At 48.0% G+C, this 16,352-nt stretch overlaps 7 protein-coding genes across 7 annotated transcripts; 2 read left to right on the top strand and 5 right to left on the bottom strand.

The window, feature by feature from the left end:
- Window positions 1-64: 64 nt before the first annotated feature.
- Window positions 65-1,444, bottom strand: BO87DRAFT_439305 (WD40 repeat domain-containing protein; the record flags this gene model as incomplete). The annotated part of the gene is made up of 2 exons (XM_025627926.1): window positions 65-1,092; window positions 1,123-1,444. The coding sequence occupies 2 exons, from the start codon at window positions 1,442-1,444 to the stop codon at window positions 65-67; spliced, it is 1,350 nt and encodes a 449-aa protein (XP_025478564.1).
- Window positions 1,445-4,879: 3,435 nt separating this feature from the next.
- Window positions 4,880-5,374, bottom strand: MAT1-2-4 (putative mating locus protein; the record flags this gene model as incomplete). Its single annotated transcript, XM_025627925.1, has 1 exon — window positions 4,880-5,374. One exon carries the CDS (start codon window positions 5,372-5,374, stop codon window positions 4,880-4,882), a length of 495 nt encoding a protein of 164 aa, XP_025478563.1.
- A 484-nt stretch (window positions 5,375-5,858) lies between these two features.
- Window positions 5,859-6,966, top strand: BO87DRAFT_439294 (HMG-box domain-containing protein; the record flags this gene model as incomplete). The annotated part of the gene is made up of 3 exons (XM_025627924.1): window positions 5,859-6,037; window positions 6,091-6,368; window positions 6,419-6,966. 3 exons carry the CDS (start codon window positions 5,859-5,861, stop codon window positions 6,964-6,966), a joined length of 1,005 nt encoding a protein of 334 aa, XP_025478562.1.
- Window positions 6,967-8,016: 1,050 nt separating this feature from the next.
- Window positions 8,017-10,402, bottom strand: BO87DRAFT_416930 (DNA-(apurinic or apyrimidinic site) lyase APN2). Its single transcript, XM_025626779.1, has 6 exons — window positions 10,151-10,402; window positions 10,087-10,099; window positions 9,986-10,031; window positions 9,804-9,936; window positions 9,044-9,753; window positions 8,017-8,990 (listed from the first exon to the last, which is right to left on the bottom strand). Exons 1-6 carry the CDS (start codon window positions 10,176-10,178, stop codon window positions 8,040-8,042), a joined length of 1,881 nt encoding a protein of 626 aa, XP_025478561.1. The 5' UTR covers window positions 10,179-10,402; the 3' UTR covers window positions 8,017-8,039.
- A 259-nt stretch (window positions 10,403-10,661) lies between these two features.
- BO87DRAFT_92772 (cytochrome c oxidase subunit VIa) lies at window positions 10,662-11,733 on the top strand. Its single transcript, XM_025629675.1, has 5 exons — window positions 10,662-10,922; window positions 11,003-11,027; window positions 11,091-11,250; window positions 11,323-11,330; window positions 11,413-11,733. Exons 1-5 carry the CDS (start codon window positions 10,736-10,738, stop codon window positions 11,456-11,458), a joined length of 426 nt encoding a protein of 141 aa, XP_025478560.1. The 5' UTR covers window positions 10,662-10,735; the 3' UTR covers window positions 11,459-11,733.
- On the bottom strand, window positions 11,723-14,676 carry BO87DRAFT_460112 (putative anaphase-promoting complex subunit Apc5). The gene is made up of 7 exons (XM_025628996.1): window positions 13,752-14,676; window positions 13,607-13,700; window positions 13,140-13,551; window positions 12,961-13,084; window positions 12,800-12,906; window positions 12,615-12,751; window positions 11,723-12,566 (listed from the first exon to the last, which is right to left on the bottom strand). Exons 1-7 carry the CDS (start codon window positions 14,467-14,469, stop codon window positions 11,837-11,839), a joined length of 2,322 nt encoding a protein of 773 aa, XP_025478559.1. The 5' UTR covers window positions 14,470-14,676; the 3' UTR covers window positions 11,723-11,836.
- Window positions 14,677-15,099: 423 nt separating this feature from the next.
- BO87DRAFT_387824 (esterase/lipase family protein) lies at window positions 15,100-16,247 on the bottom strand (the record flags this gene model as incomplete). The annotated part of the gene is made up of 5 exons (XM_025624833.1): window positions 15,100-15,146; window positions 15,203-15,389; window positions 15,438-15,800; window positions 15,881-16,109; window positions 16,165-16,247. The coding sequence occupies 5 exons, from the start codon at window positions 16,245-16,247 to the stop codon at window positions 15,100-15,102; spliced, it is 909 nt and encodes a 302-aa protein (XP_025478558.1).
- Window positions 16,248-16,352: the final 105 nt, after the last annotated feature.

Below are 16,352 nucleotides of genomic sequence, written 5' to 3'. Positions count from 1 at the left end.
ACAGAGAATAGTACCACCCAACAGTAGTTAATCACAGCCATTCAGACAGCACACAACCATACTCCTAACCCAGCTTCCACTGCCTCAAAGTCGAATCATTATGAGCGATGAGTAGGAACTCAGAATTGCTGGAGCAAACTCGTCCTCTAATACCCGCCGCACCCGAGGGAAACTCATGCATAGCAAGGGACACGAAATCATAGACCATAGTTGCCACACCACTCCAGTTATAGACGAGCTTCTTTCCACCATCGAAAAACTGTATGTCGGAAGCCAAGTAGGAATCCGGATCATCTTCCACCCCACGTTGATACGGAAGCCATTTCATCCTTTCCAGCCCATTTGTAACATCCCAGAGGATAAACTCACCAGAGTGGCCTGCGGTAGCCAGGAGTTTGCCATTAGGACTCCAATCCATAGACTCGATTGAAAATGCAGGACACTCCCACTCGAATATCATGGCTCTAGTGGCTATGTTAAAGATTCTTATCTTCGATGGTCCAGTGCCGTCCAGGACCAAGGCGATCTGTTTAGAATCCGGGGAGAATCTCCCACTCCATGCGCCAGCAGTGTGAGTAAGGCAAGGGAAGCTTTTGAGATTGCCACTGTCGGCCGACCAAAATAGAACCGTGTTGTCCCTTTGAATGGCTGCAATCAATTTTGAGTCTGGACTAATGCTCACCCACAGGAATGTACCCGAATTGCTAGTTAAGTTGTGTCGAGGCCGCCTGGCTTCGATATCCCAGACTATGATTTCCTGGAGATGCCGAGGTTCTTTGGTCCTGAAAGCTTCGTCCTGGGTGAAACATATCATGAATTTCCCGTCCGGACTGAAGAGTGCAGTATTTCCTTCCAGCTTGGTTTGATACTCGCTCATATGGGTATCCAATGCTTTGCTCAATGTGTCCTTGATTGCCTGTTGTATTGGCAAGATAGCCTTCTCGTTTAGCCGCCACCCATGGGTACGGACAAGCTTCGTAGTTATTCCTTCAGCTGCTTCGGTCGAAAGCTGCAGCATGTCGACTTTCTGAACGCCCGAGGGATCCAGTATTTTCCCTTCGCTATTGAGATACCAAACTTTGATCTTGTCCGCTGATGAAACAAGAATATATCCTCCAATACTTGTCGCATTTGGTGCAAAGGAAAGTTGCAAGATGTTGATCGGCTCTTCTCCTGATTCATCAATGAATTTGAAAGTGCTACCCACTCGCTTATAGATGCTTATGCGTTTCTCGAGTGCGATGGTAATCAACTTGTCATCTGAGCTCAAACCTAGAGCGGTTATAGATTTTGAAGCCTTCAATTTGGAACTCTCGTGGCCCATACGGTGAGTAGGTGCAGATGGCTCTAGTATTCCTTGATGAGTCTCAGGAGTACTTTCTTCTGGGTCTCCATGAGGGACGTCCTGCGCTGAAGCTTTTCTCTTCTTTCGAGACCGAGCCATTATTTTTATTTTTATTATTTATTTTTTTCTTTTCAGTTTGGAATATGTTCAAGAGGTTATCACTAAGAGATTGATTTACAATTTCACAGATGACGAGTAAACAGAATGGTGTGTCAGTGAAGTGTGTTATAAACAGAGGTCACATAAATGAGATTTTCGGTGGAGTAGATGCAGTACCAACACAACAAGATGGTCATTCACTGCGGATACCACAGGGGCCTTGGGCTCCAACTGCCTCGTTCGCCCCGGTCTGAGGCTCCGTTGCACTCTATATGACAACCTTATTGTAAGATGTGATGCAGAAATGGAAAGCAAAGATCATTCTTATTCATCTGTATGTGTTCTTCCGAGTTGTTAGATACATTCATACAGGAGGCAGAAGATGAAGCAGCGGATCGAACGAAGAGGGGGGAGGAGGCCTGTTCCTTCCGCAATGGGAAGGAACGCTGTACCAACCGAACAAGAACGGCCGTGTTGTCAAGTCTAGTAACTGTATGGATGTGTTACTAGATCAGTAAAGATACGCACTTGTCATTTACCCCTTTAACTAAGTAGCGTTATTCAAAGTACTTGGAATGCCATTCGATGTTGAGGCGTTTCTCAAGCGCGATGGCAATCAACTTGTCATCAAAGCTCAAGACGAGAGTACTCTTCAATCCCTGAAGCTGGACTCAAATAGCCTCTTGACCCATGCGGTAAAAATTCCTCTCGTTAAGCTAGGGAGATCTGTTCTGAACACTTCTATCGGACATTTCCCCAGGAACTTTCCTGCGTTAATGCCGAGCCTCCGGCCCCATATAGATACGTTGTTTCATGCCTCATAATCCGAGAGAGAAAGGCAATACGGTGGGAGATAAGGCTAAATTAGCAATTTATCAAGGAAGCCTGTTCCTTTGATCCTCCAAATAGGCGATTGGAGAACTCCGTTGGAAGACAAGACTTCCTGAATAGCATCATCAGTGGAGCAGATTTTATGAAAGCTGTTGGCAAGAATAAATCTACCCTACGAGCCTAATAGAGCCCTCTGGGTCTATTAGATAAGATCAATTATACCATCTACTCAAAACTCGTGATAACATGCGTAAGTTAACTAAATCATTCCAGTAGATTCAAAACAATGATAAAATCGTACTTTCAAGTGCGAATGAAACCTGAGGTCACTTGCAACAGCGATCGCAAAGGAACCCGTGTCTAGATCAAGAGCCAATAGCTTGTGCCTGAATCTCAGGACTGTATACAGATGTTACAGTATAGGAGGGAATCCACAGCCGTCGGGTTTAAGCCAATCGGGGTCAAACCCCAGTATTACACATTACTAAGATCAATCAGCATCATGAGTCAAGTACTAGGGAAGGTCATGCTATCCAATGCGGCGGAGGGGGTTTGGCCTACCTAGCTATCTGGTGACCATCGTGTGCTCGAAAAACGGGGTGTAGACGTCAAGGCTATCACGGTCGCTCACGAGGAATCAAACACGTTGATACCTTCAAATGTAATACATCATCAAGGTAGTGTAGAAATGATGGTCGAAAACTTTCAGGTCCGGGGCTTTCACAGATAGGATTGACAGGTGCTCTGCATACTGGCTGAAGCATACCGGACGGTAATACATCTGCACTGTCAAATCCAAATTTCCGCGCGTTAACATAAAAGTCTAGACCGGTTCATAGTCAAAATGGAGGAGACAGGTCATATTGACTGGTCGATGGCGATGGAAAACCTGAGACAGTCATTGGCGCCGCTGTAGTGGTGGCCGACAAGGAGGTTGAACGAAGACTTTGGGAAACCGCGGTTTAGACTCAAAACAAAAGTACTGCAGAAGAGTGGATCTTTGATGCTGCAGGACAAAGTTCAGTTCACGGGCCCAGAGGTATGGAAAGCAACAGCACTTGGCACCTAATAGCCACCCGGGAAGCTCAGCAGCAAGCCCCTGGGGTCCCCAGCCTATGATGGAAGCATAACAGCACTCGTGGATCCACAGATTCTCACCTGGTCGCTGATCGCTAGACTTGAAGGAGTGGATTTCCGGCGACTCTAGACCTGGAACAGTGGACACGGACTCCCCCATTGCTGCTCCGGTCCGCATCCGTCGGTCACAATGGCGGGACTTGGCCTCTTTGTCCGTGAGGAAGTCAGTCGCGCGTGCAGAAAGTCGGCTGGTGGTAGACGAACTGAGGGGTCATGTCCATTTCCGTCCCGGTGGCGCCGCGTCGTGCCTTCTCGCCCGTGGCTCGTCCGCCTTATTTCTTTGTTGTCGCTCGCAACCGTGCAGCGAGGTGGAAAGTCATCTGTTCAACCTGTGGCTTCATAGCTATATCTGCATCGCCAATTACCGAGATAAATGTGTCGGACTCATGGGCGGACACGGAGGAGTTCGGAGGGTCGGATATCATCACGCTGAACAGCTAAAAGTTGCACCGTACCTCCGTGCCATTTGCGGAGGGTGGAATACAGAGTTCAGGACATCGACCTGGTCCAGGTGCCCCTGTCTTGGATGCATCCTCGTCTACTATGTTGCGGAGGCCCTATTAGCTGCATCGTGTGGCTGTGTGGAAGTTTATTTTATATTGGTGTATCTATCTCCTAACATGAACATTTATGTATCGTCCAGATTATAGAGTTTTTCCCCTTTCAACCATATTTCCCAGCGACACGGTCTGGGTATAGAAATATAAACAGGTATCTCTTGTAAAACCACGGTAACATGATACCGTGCTGAGAATTTCGGCTCTAACATGCGTGAAGTGTGTGGATTGAGACCACCGTCCAGATAGCTATCTCTTCGGGACTTCGGTCTGGGATGCGGTGATAAGACGACAAGCTGATAATTCATCAGAGCGTCGCTAAGCCCCGACAGTCGCTCGATGTGACGTCAGATATATCTTCGGACCACTGAGTTGTTCGCTGTAGCGGCGTTGAGGTCCTTATTTGGCCCGGATACTCCAGGATTATTCCGCGGTTGTTTTGGCGTGTGTCATACTGTGTATCGAAGAATGCCGGGAACCAATGACCAGGAGTCAGAGGCCTGCTTCTTGATACAATTTTTTTTAGCACTATTCAGGACAAAGGGTCGGACACTTACTACCCTCAATTTTATTCAGTAGGGAAATACAGGCGTTCATCGCGTTGTAGGCAACACGGTTGCACTCCAACCACGCCCCTAATTTGTTAGCATAGCCTATAGCAGCAAACGATTGATACTTGCAGAATCTGTGTGCATCACATGGCTGGCAATCAACGGAATGCAAAACGAGCTCTTTCTCAGTGGCACTCAAATTGACACGCTTCTCCATTGCATTGTACAAGCAAGTCTGGACAACAATTGGACAAGAGTAACCACGAGAATCTGATTTGAAGAAATTGATTTTTTCGACAACAGTTTTGCTGCATCATTAGCACTTTTCTTTCAAGACGCTGTGTACATCAACATTTAACTCACGTCATGTAATATTGCATAAGACCAATTCTGAAGATATAATGGTAACCATATATTTTTGCCAACCGAGCGAGATCTTCGTTTGCCATCTGCTCAGCACGGACAAGGGCATAGTGGAACTGAAACAGGTCTTCCCCTTGGAGCAACTTTTCAATTGTTGGGTCAAGGATGCTAATAAGCTGGATGGGATGACCTTCGATGTCGGCAACGGATGCATTAACACAATAGTCGGCCATGATGGCCTTCAGAGGTTTCCAGTGACGACGGACAGGTACATCAACAGATTTGCTTGGGCCATATATCTGATGGAAATGGAGATTCAAATCTTCGCCGTTCGCCAAGGCGGTAACATGCGCCATGAGTCTAGCAACACTATGGTGGACAAGGAAAGAAGCTGAGATAAATGCTGCACTCTCGCGAAGTTCAGCAGCAAGCAGAGTATTGCCAGCTATACCATTAAGATAGTGCAGTAGGGCATGGATCTTAACCTCCATCGTGAAGAACAAAGAGGAACTGTTAGATTCTGGAACCGAATGTGTTCAGAGGTTCAAGGAGGAGGAAGATGAACGGTACTAAAAAGTGATAGGACAGAAATGTAGAAAGGATGTCAAGAAAGAAGACTAACATAGAAAGTTTGACTGGTGGTGTGTATGTATTAGCGCAAACAAACAATCAACAAGCGCCTTCGAAGCCAAACACAGAACTCGTATAGCTTCGTTATTAAATTCACGTCAACAAAGAATAGTACCCGCTGGCGCCACCGCCTAGACACAGCTCCATCTGTCAAGTCTAACACAAGTGGGCACCTTTTAATACAGAGAGAATCTTATAATTCAAAACTGTCTCTGAGTTACTTCTATGCTTGAAATCTCTGATGCTTTCCCATAGTTGCTCCCATGACTCTATAACCGCTGCTCAAGATCATGATTAAGCTGTTCATACCTTGAGTCTTCCTTTGCCTTTATATCAAATGCCAAGATGACTTCTATGCCTCAAGCATTGAAGCCAACTACCGAGTCCAGCGACAAGCTTACAGAGCTACTTTGGCAGGATGCTTTGCGCCATCTTGGATCCACGAATAATGAAGTTCTACTTCCAATAAATGTCATCGACATGATCGGCCAGACCAATGTTAACAAGATCAAGACTCGCCTTGGGTAAGACAGCTATAGCCACAATTGATCAATTATGTGCTCATATATGGTATTAGTGCTCTCATAGGTGCTTCAGTTGTGGCTTTTGCCGATGAGTCAATCAACGCTGTTCGTGTCATGCGTACTCCAGCGTTTTCAGGCACAGCAATATCTGTAGCATCCCATGAGGTGTCATGCGAATCAATCACAGCTCATATGAAGAAGCATGAGCGGCCTTCTGTGACTGTTAAGGCTGCTAAGGTTCCTCGTCCGCCAAATGCATTTATCCTGTACCGCCAACATCATCATCCTAAGCTCAAGGAGGCTCACCCGAATCTTTCAAATAACGAGATTTGTGAGTTTCCACTACTGTGCATACGTTGGATAATCGACTAATTTCCCCAGCTGTTATTCTAGGGAAACAGTGGAAGGCAGAATCCGAGGATATCAGGGTCGAGTTCAGAGCCCTGGCCGATGATTTGAAGCGGAAGCATGCAGAAGCTCATCCCGACTACCAATACACACCACGTAAACCATCGGAAAAGAAACGTCGAACATCATCTCGCCGAAATTCCAAACAGACTGTAGAGAACAAGTCTCCAGATCTCACGACGGCCAGCACCATATCAACAAGTCCGTCAATCGACACATATGGGCCGATAAACGATATGGGAATTGAAGGGACGATGAATATCTTTACAGAATACAATATGCCAGAGATTTACCCCAGCGAATTGATATGCGGCGACATAATGCCAAGCGAACTACCACTGTTATCGGCCGATCACTTCCAGTTAGACACGGAGACATTGGGTTCGTTGATCGGGCAGGTTCATACAGACATCGGAAAAGGGACAGGAGTGTATGCCTCTCCATCGGCCCATGTCAACTTAACAGACCGACATCTTGGCGAAACTGTCAACTTCTCAGAATTTATTTCCGATCTTTATTGAAAGGGGAAAGCATGTTTTCACTTTCCGCCTTTGTTTTTTCCATTTTCTATATCTATTATACGGTCTTCAACGGCGAGCTCGAAAATTAGAGGACACGGCAGGTCCTTTATATGAAATTGTCGCGTCCACACTATACCCCTATGTACCTGGCCTAGAATCATGTCACCAAGCTCTACTAGGTACCTTATTTTCGGTTATTTCATCCTCTGATAAAATAAAAGCAGGCGGCGATGGAACCATATCTATATTTATTTAAGGAGCATGTACGTTTCGCAATGACAACATATTTAGACAAGTCTATCAGATAGTACGGGTTTATCCAAGAAGCCGAATAATATATGCATCTTTGATAGTGTGCGTAGCACTAGCACACACTGTCAGCTTACACAGAGAGCGAACATGAGAATTAGGGCCAACAATTAAGCACCCACCCCCTGCATTTCTGTAACTCACCACTTAAGGCCCGTATTATGGCAATATTCTAGTAGTATTGAAAATTGGGCAAGATCTGCAGCACCTGTGAATTGACGAGTAAGCTGTCAGGCTGGAGAGACATAGAAATGCCGGGGGCTGGTTGAGTGTTACTTCATTAAGAAATGTCTGGACCCACAAATAAACGGTATTATGGGAGACTTGATCTAGGCCTGTCTCGAGGGGACCAGAAATGTTTTGAGCAGCATTATTCACTGGTTAGACTGAAGACGAGAGGTATTCAGTTGCTATATTGATACGAAGCAGGCAAGCAGACAGGAATCCATCTAAGAAAGTCTCTTACTGCAGTTGTGGGTAGACGAAGGGGTCCTATGAGTTGGCGAGGCTTGTTGCTACGAGGCACAAGATACTCAGCCGAGACTTTTTGTCATTACTCATTAAGTAGCTATGGGTGCAATGCGAGTATGATATTAGCCAAGGAATCAACAGAGTGTGGGCTGTAAGCTGAAGTTCTGACTACGTAAATTGCGCGGCGTCTATTACATCAGACGCGCGTTGTGTTGGTACAGACAGCAATGACTACCTTACGATGAAATACAAAACATAACCTGTGGTTTTGTTTCTTTTGTTGCTGTGGCTAATTATGACATCGAAGAATTCCTATCACTTGCCCAAATAAATGTCGGACAGCGCCATTGTGTACCTTTCTCCTTGTTGCCACTGGGTCCGAGAGGCCGAGGACAAATCCAAAAGGATCGCCCACAGTTGATGCCAGGCTTTTTGGTTGTCAAACTAATGCATGGCTCCTGGTGACTTTCGCATAGGGGCGCGCGCTTTTTGGTAAATAGCTTCGACCAATCTTCCTTGCTCGCAATTGGGTCGACGAATGTGTCATCATCAGTCGGGGTGTCTGATGTCGTTGACACCGGTGGTTTGGTTTCCTTTGTGGAGTCTGTGGTCACGGCCGCCGCAACTTGCTCCTTGTCTATTGCCTGTGACTCTGCCGAAGAAATCATCTTGGATGGGGATGCAGGTTGCGGCATGGCACATATTTCAGGGTCGGTCGTTGGTTGATCACGGCTCTGTATGGCTGGGGAACTCTTCGGCTTGAAGAATCCCTTGAGCGTTCTCTGTCCAGTAACCGCCGGCGTGGGTGCTAAGCCAGCTACTGATTTGGAACGTTTCACAGGGGAGTCGCCCTTCTCGGACCGTTTACGGACTATTCCCTTGGGCTGGGGATCGTTCTTCGGAATGGCGTGGTCGGCGACTGCTTCAGTTGAGGGCTTTCCGATGACGACTTTCGATTCTCCACGATCCGAATTCGCACGGGAAAGCGTAGGGGTACTAGTTGGGGAGCTCTGGGGGGCGTTATTGGGTCTGCGCGTGAACATGTCCTTGATGCTCCTTCGTTTGTCAAACTCCGGTATCAAGCGGCCCGAAGTCGGTAGTAAACACTTCGCCGTATACTCTTGTCGACGCTCACCATTTTCGAACATTCCAGGAGGGTTCATGATGTCCCGGATGTTAAGTTGCTTCCCTTCAAGATGTACGGTTTCTCTGAACGTCGCATACACAGGACAATGGTCAGAGCCCTGCGCAGTCATGATTAGCAAGCTCTCTTCTGGGTCAGGGAAGACTAGACTACCATAAGTCCTTCTTGTATGTTTGAATCGCAGAACCAGTCTTGCATATCCAAGCTACACAAGACATAGTCAATTCTTGAGCCATAATTTCCCGGGCGAGCATTGATTCGCTGCTCCCAGCAGGTGTACATTCCCTTGCGGTCCGGATGAAAAGAGCGACAGATGTCATGCAGAACAGGCTGTTCTCTTCCTTCTTCCCGTTCCCCAATCACCTTCCCGTCGGATAGCAACTGATTGAACACACGTCGAGCATGAGTGGATACGAACTCGTCTTCTGTCAATGTCCCTTTTCGGATAGCCTCCCCCGCATGAGCTGCATCGATCTCTCCCCGCGAGATATTCAAGTCCCCCGTCACAAACACCCTCTTTCCCATAGCTACTAGGTTACGGATCCGCGCGTCCATCAGGTCGATAAAATTGCGGCGGAATGAGTCGCGGCTCTCATCCCTATTGGCCGGTGAATAGATGCCCAGCAGGACAAAGGCGGGAAACTCGAGAATGACGCAACGTCCCTCGGAGTCTAGCGTGGCTGCATCAACATCAAACTGCGACAATTGCTCGATGGTTGGATAGCCACCGATCTGCTGATTCTCTGGAAGTTCCCGAAAGGGCACCGACGAGTTCGGGGGACATAACATCCCCGAAAGACCTTCCTCAGCGCGAATGGGGGTACATGTAGAATTGCGTGTGTAGATCACGACACCAGAATAGCCTATGGTTGTTAGTCAGTCAAGCATTCATTCACAGACATATCGTACATACCTTTCTTGACTCTAGGCAGACTAAAATAACAATCCCAACCAGGCACTAGGACCATGTCATCGCGCAAGTCTTTGCGCTGGATTTTTGTTTCCTGAAAGACGACAATATCGGCCTCGAGGATATCAAACATGGCCTTTCTAGAGTCAGTCTACTGCTTGTAGAAGGAATGATGGAAAGCACACATCGAACGTCCGCTTGCCTCTCCATGGCTCATAAGAAAAGGGATTTCTGCATTAGTTGATCAGCAATGCTATTCCAGCATGCACTAGACAGCATCACATACCGAATCCCGTTGACTGAGCACTGTTAGCACCCTTATGGCAGGGGTTAGGGCCCGGGAAACATACCGTTCCATGTTGTAATTCGAAACCCCATTCCGGCACTATGGATGCCAATCACACATGTCCGCCCAGGAGTTACCAGAGTATCCCATTCAACGAAAATTGATAGATAAAAGCCCGCCACTCATGTAAAGCTACCAACTTGATAGTTCACACCGACACCGATGATTCACATCAACAGAGGTGTAGTAGTAGTTACAAAGCAATGATTTACCTCGCCAATGCAGGCCGGAAAAGAAGGGAGGCGACGAGGCAACGCTGAACCGCCGAAGGCAGCAATAACATGTGCCTCAGGCAGTCCACATCCAGAGAGACATAGACAGCCAGAGGCACGTATAGTCACGGGACAAAGGTTAACGAGCGGTGCATATGGCACGTGACCACAACTAGCCACTCCATCCCCGTGAACGTGACATCACGCGATCTGAGCCCGTTGCTGACATAAGCCTGCTGGGGAGCCAGCGAATCACGGGGACGCTAAACGGCTTTTGTTTCGTTAAGCCGGAAGGGCCGACGTCCGGGATAATCCCACCGTCAAAGACGTCGTCCCATCTCTCCAACGTCACTCCTCCACACCATCCACCTCCAGCCATGTTCCCTCAGCGTAACGCCCTTCGTCTGTCTCAGCGCGCTGCCCAGCAGCTGCGTGCTGCTCCGGTCCGCTCCACCGTCCAGCGCCGTCTCAACAGCTCCGACTCCAAGCTTCCCTCTTGGGCCGCCGACAACGAATTCAACCGCGAGAGAGAGGCCGTCAAGCACCATGCTGCTGCTACCAGTGGTGCGTATCTAGATCAATTGATGTCGTGGTTTTTCAAGGGTGTGGTTGTGCTAACTCAATGGCTGGTCTTCCTACTTCAGACCTGTGGCGCAAGCTCTCCATCTAGTATGTGGAACTAGCTTATTACTACCTCAATTGAACTTCTAGTAACCATTTATTTCCTCGCAGCGCCGTCATTCCTATTCTGATTGCCGGAGGAATCAACTCTTACAACCTCTGGAACGAGCACTGGGAGCACTGGGCGCACATGCCCCCGCTCGAGGAGCGTACTGAGTACCCCTACCAGAACATCCGTGTGAAGAACTTCCCCTGGGGAGACGGTGACAAGGTGCGTACCAGAACTTGTATATTTTTATCAATGTTAATTTGGTTGCTGACGATGTTATCTTTTTTTTTCCAGACCATCTTGTAAGTTCCTTACACCCGAACCGTCCAGCGTCGCGTACAACTCGATAGTCATACATAACCATGCCTACTAACAAACTCACAGCTGGAACTCCGACGTCAACTACCACAACAAGGACAAGGCTACCTAAGTGGCCGCTGTCGATCTTGGGAGTACAGCGTCTTTTTTGATTGATTCTGACTGTTGACGGGAGGGGCAAATCAAAAGACATGTATATTTACTGACAAAATACGCGGAAGTGAGAATAACGAGGCCAAGGCTCTCGTGGGTGGATTTGAGATAGCGCACCATACAATACTGCTAAGCCATTTTTCTTTTGTTGTGCTGCCTCGTTGTTTTCTAATGACCAGTAACGGTCGTATTGGCTTTCTTGGGTATTTCTTCTACCCGTATTACAGGAGTAAATTGGCGCAGAGGCCGACGCCAAAGACTTTGTTGGTAGATTTGTTGTTTCCCCTGTCATTTTGCAATATTTTAAACATACAATTGACATCAGTGCGTGATTCAATCAAGCCTCCCCAAAGTCTATCCTTGCTTGTCTCTTCAAGTCCAAGTACTTCGCCGCATAGTCATTTGCGAGGACCGGATCGCCCGTTAAATGCATAACAGTGGCTTTCTTGGCCACCATTTCACATTGGCCCCTGATATCTTCAATCTCCTCATATTGCTCATATGCACAGTCGAGGTATCCCAAAGCGCGAGTGACATGTTCCTTCCGCAGAACCGAATTCGTCTGTCCCTCACTCCAGAGAGACCCCGCGATCCCCATATTCGCGTCCACAAGAAGCGAGTGGGCCTGTGCAGCCAAGCTACAGTCACCCGTTTCGAGAATTTGCGGCATGATGCTCTCCATCAGCTCAGACACGGCATCGAACTCGCGCATGCTCAGAAGGACGCCTGCCAGCACGCAGATGGATTCCCAGAGGCTGGGAAGGAGACGCGAGCGGTGCGCGATACTGGCGGCTCTCATGGCAAGGGAGAAGCCGCGTTGTGGATGGCCTGTCTTCTGGAGGATGGAAGCCTTGAGACAGAGGAGTTTGACTTGCGTGAAAATGTCAAAGTTGTCTTGCTGGATAGCTTGCGCGGCTTTTTCAACCAGTTCGAGCGCGCCGCCGTAGTGGCCTTGTCGAATACGGAGGTCGATCGTGAGGATGGAAAGAAGAAGGGTAATGTCATTGTCAGGGAGTTGGATGGCTTGCAGTTGAGCAAGAAGGTGTTCGGCTGCAACTCGGTTGTCGCTAGATGCTGTGAGTGGATTGTCACGCAATTGAGTGCCAGGAACCTACCGGTATATCTGCTGTTGCAGCTGGAGGATACCAGAGAAGAATGTCCAATATTGATATGTTTTGAGCGATCGAAGCTTGTCTGGGGAGATCTGGTTCATTCGGGCCGATACCTCTGTGTAGCGGCCCTGCTGTGCTAGCTTTGGACGGTCAGTGATGTTGTTCGCTGAAAAGGACGTTTGACATACTAGTTGACAGCTACGAAACGTGCTCTTGAGATGGTCTTCAAACGGTGCTTTGTTTGCGTAGCATTCCCGAAAGGTCTCGCCGCTCAGCCATGCTAGATGTGTGATGCCTGCAATAAGGGTCTTAGGAGGAGTTTATACAATGACATGATATGGATGCGTACCAATTCTTGAATAAAGTGCAGCTTGTAGTAGAAGCTGCGGGCCTACCGAGTTCGCCAGGTTCTTTGTAACGTTGAGGTGTGAGGCTCGAATTATGTTCTCGATAGACGAGGCCAGACTTTCTCCCTGGAAGATGTTATGTTTAGGAATACATGAGGTTGGTCGACATGGGAAGACTTACATTACGCATCTCCAGCTTCGCTTCGCTCAATAAAGTCGTACTCAGTAGACTCCACATCTCTGTCTCTTTTGCCTTGGCCTTGAGAAATGCAAGGCCTTCTTTCTCGTTGCCCAACATTCCTGTATTCTGAACGTCTCTCATGTGCTCTGGAAAAGCCTTACCGAAGTGATACAACCAACTCATACAAAAATTTAAGCAGTTCATATCGTGGGATTCTCGAGCAATGGAAACAGCCTCCTGCATGGCAGAGACGGCCTCGCCATAACATCCAAAATCCGCCTGCAAGATGGCAAGATTCAGCAACGCGTATTGATAGGAGCTTCGATCGCGACTGTGCATAGTGCAGTCGAAGTAACGGTGCAGGTTGTCAAATGACGACGGATAATCTCCTGCCCTCCAGGCATCAAGGAACCTAGAGAGTCAGCCAGCATCCCGAGGTGTCGCAGATCAATTAGCCAACGGCATACCTCAGATAGTGCACCAGATTAGGAACAGTCACACCGGACGTGATGATGCGTTCTAATTGTGCTTTCATGCCATCCGGCACTCTTCCCCCCAGACCTGAACAAGAGTCAGTATTTAATATGCGGGCATGTAGAGGGGGCTCATTACTCTGTAGCTCGCTTATTTGGAATTCTAGGAGCCGCTCGACATCCTTTGTGCTGACGTACTGCTCATCCTCCGAGTCATCCTCGATACTGCCGTAGGCGACCTGCGCAAGGGAATCCGTTGTATCCAATCCAAGGTTTAGCAGATTGATATCCACAGGTGCCTGCTCGAGAGATGGATTCTTCCGCGCCCATACATGATACGTTGGCAGTCGATACTTGACAAACCCCCTCCAGAGCTTGACGGAGTCATGGAATTGCAGTCTAGTGAATTCTAGCTGGGAACGTCTGACAAACACACCCAAGGGAGAGCTCCGAGACAGGCGCATACAGCCCGTCTCCGGTGCAAGGCCCGCATCTCGATCGCGGATTTGTTCTTCTCTAGTCTTGGCTAGAATAGCCGAGATATCAGCGAAGAAGACTTCCAACGCATCGCAGCAATCGAGGGACCAGATCTTTTTCAGAAAAAGGTCCCAGATTGTACGGCCAGGGATGGAGGACGGGTGGCCCGTTAGTTTATCCTTCAGGTCAGTGATGGAGACGGAGCATTGCGTTGTCTGATCTCCCGATGGGGAAATGGATTGTTCTCTTTCCAAGGGGCTGAGACAGGTTACCAGATACGAGAGGACATGAATGGCGGAGGAGTTGGGAACAACACCTTCAGTATAGATGGAGATGAGACAAAGGAGGGCAACCTTGGAAGGGGTGAGATAGCGACTCATGGTGGTTAGAGGTTGTTATACATAGCCTGGCCCCACCAGGAGGAGGCTATGATAGTTGCAGCCACCACGCGGGCTGCAGTTCGCAAAGGCCAAGCAGCCAGGTGGAACCCAGTGGGAATGGATTGTGTTGGGAGTGTACAACACGAGTGATTCAGGAGCAATGGGCAGAGTGGTTGATACTGGCTGTTTTGGTTTTTTGGGATGCAGTTGGCCAGACCAATCCTCGCGCAGACGGCAGGCATAAACAGAACCGTGGAGGAAAAGCGTGAAGGGAAAGAGGGAAAAGAATAGTGAAGTGTAGGATATATACAAAAGAAATCTAATAACAAGTACATACGACCACAGGGTGTGGAAAACAGGGCTTCCCGTCCGCTCAGCCGTACTTAAGCCACACGCCGGGAGGTTAGTAGTTGGGTGGGTGACCACCAGCGAATCCCTTCTGTTGTATGTTTTTGTTTTTTTTTTTTTTTATCCCCATCTACTTTCTTTTCTATTCTACCCGACTTCATAAATAACAGGGCTACTACTACCGTTTGTCTACATCGCTTTCATGCAAAGATCGCTTTCATGCAAAGGGGCTCTGTCAGTGTTAAAACCAGTGTTAATGTAAACACGCAGCTTGCCTCTTGGTTACGGGCCGCTCATTGTGGTCGAGTATTGCTCATCGTTACATCTTGCTAGCCCTCTTGGAGCATTAGCATAAGACACAAATTTTCAATGCTTCTCAACCTACGATCCTTAAGTCGAAAGGCAACAAGAAGCATGGCATCATTTAGTGTGTCGTGAACAAACTTCTCCAACTCGGGTATGCCCTCATTACCGGCACTCTTGGTAAAAAGACATATCTCGTGGTGGTTGATATTGAGGCCAATGACTGTTTCCATAGGGGCATGAGTTAAGCAAGCTTCACGTTCAACCAACTGTGATTAAATAAGCTTCTGCAGCCCCATAAGAGTTTTGTAACAGACCTGCTGGTATTTCCAGCGTAGCGGTATTGATCCGCTCTTCGTTTGTCTCAATTCATAAATCGATAATATCGGAGACCGGAAGGAGATGCCCTCGAACCTATCGGCGAGGTCGAGCAAAACAGCGCCTTCTTGCTCGACACTGGATTTCGAGAGCTTCATTTTTCTACCTGTTGTTGCTTCCAAGATATCCCGAAAACGCATTAAGCTTGTAACCCCATCGCCATAACGGTGTGGAGTGCTAAAGAAGATAACGCCAGCTATAGCGTTGACAATCGACCCGTACCGAGTAATCTGCTTATTAGCAACACACAAAGCCTGCTTGACTATAAGGCCTCCTAAGCTGTGACAGACCAATAATATTGGCTTTTTGTGGTCTATTGAAAGTACTACATTAGCACGTTTCTACCGCGCCAAGCAAGCAAAACCACGACAGCTTAGCCTACCGAATCTAGGTCTGAGCCTGATCTAAAATCGCTTAAATTCTGGAGAAGGTCATAACCCAGCATCAGAATCGACTCCCACGAGGGATTTCTGCTTGCAAGCGGCGAGGAGTATTCGTACGAGAGAACGTTTGCCTTAGCACCGGAGCCTGGTAGGGATGCGAGCCAATCTGTGTTGGCAAACGGCCAATTCTTAGGTGGGATTGTTCCGATTCCTGGAACGAGAATAATGCTAGATCTAAAAGTAAGTAGATTTCCTGAACTGAGCCTAATGTGCGTTTTCTTACTCTACACTATCCTGTGATGTAACAGCCGGATCCAGCAGCACCTGCAGGTGGCCAGCAGTTGTGATATTGGTGTCTGTTGTCATGGGGGAGAATTACCGAAAGGTTAGCTATCCAGATGAATAGAGTAGAAAACTCGACTTGAGCAGTTTTCGTGGGGAAACAATAGCTAGCTCGGTTCATATCTGCCT

This window comes from Aspergillus neoniger (assembly GCF_003184625.1).
Source record: "Aspergillus neoniger CBS 115656 unplaced genomic scaffold BO87scaffold_21, whole genome shotgun sequence".
Classification (NCBI taxonomy): Eukaryota; Fungi; Ascomycota; class Eurotiomycetes; order Eurotiales; family Aspergillaceae; genus Aspergillus; species Aspergillus neoniger.
The sequence above is the reverse complement of the archived record's forward strand: the minus strand, read 5'-3'. Positions and strand labels throughout refer to the sequence as shown.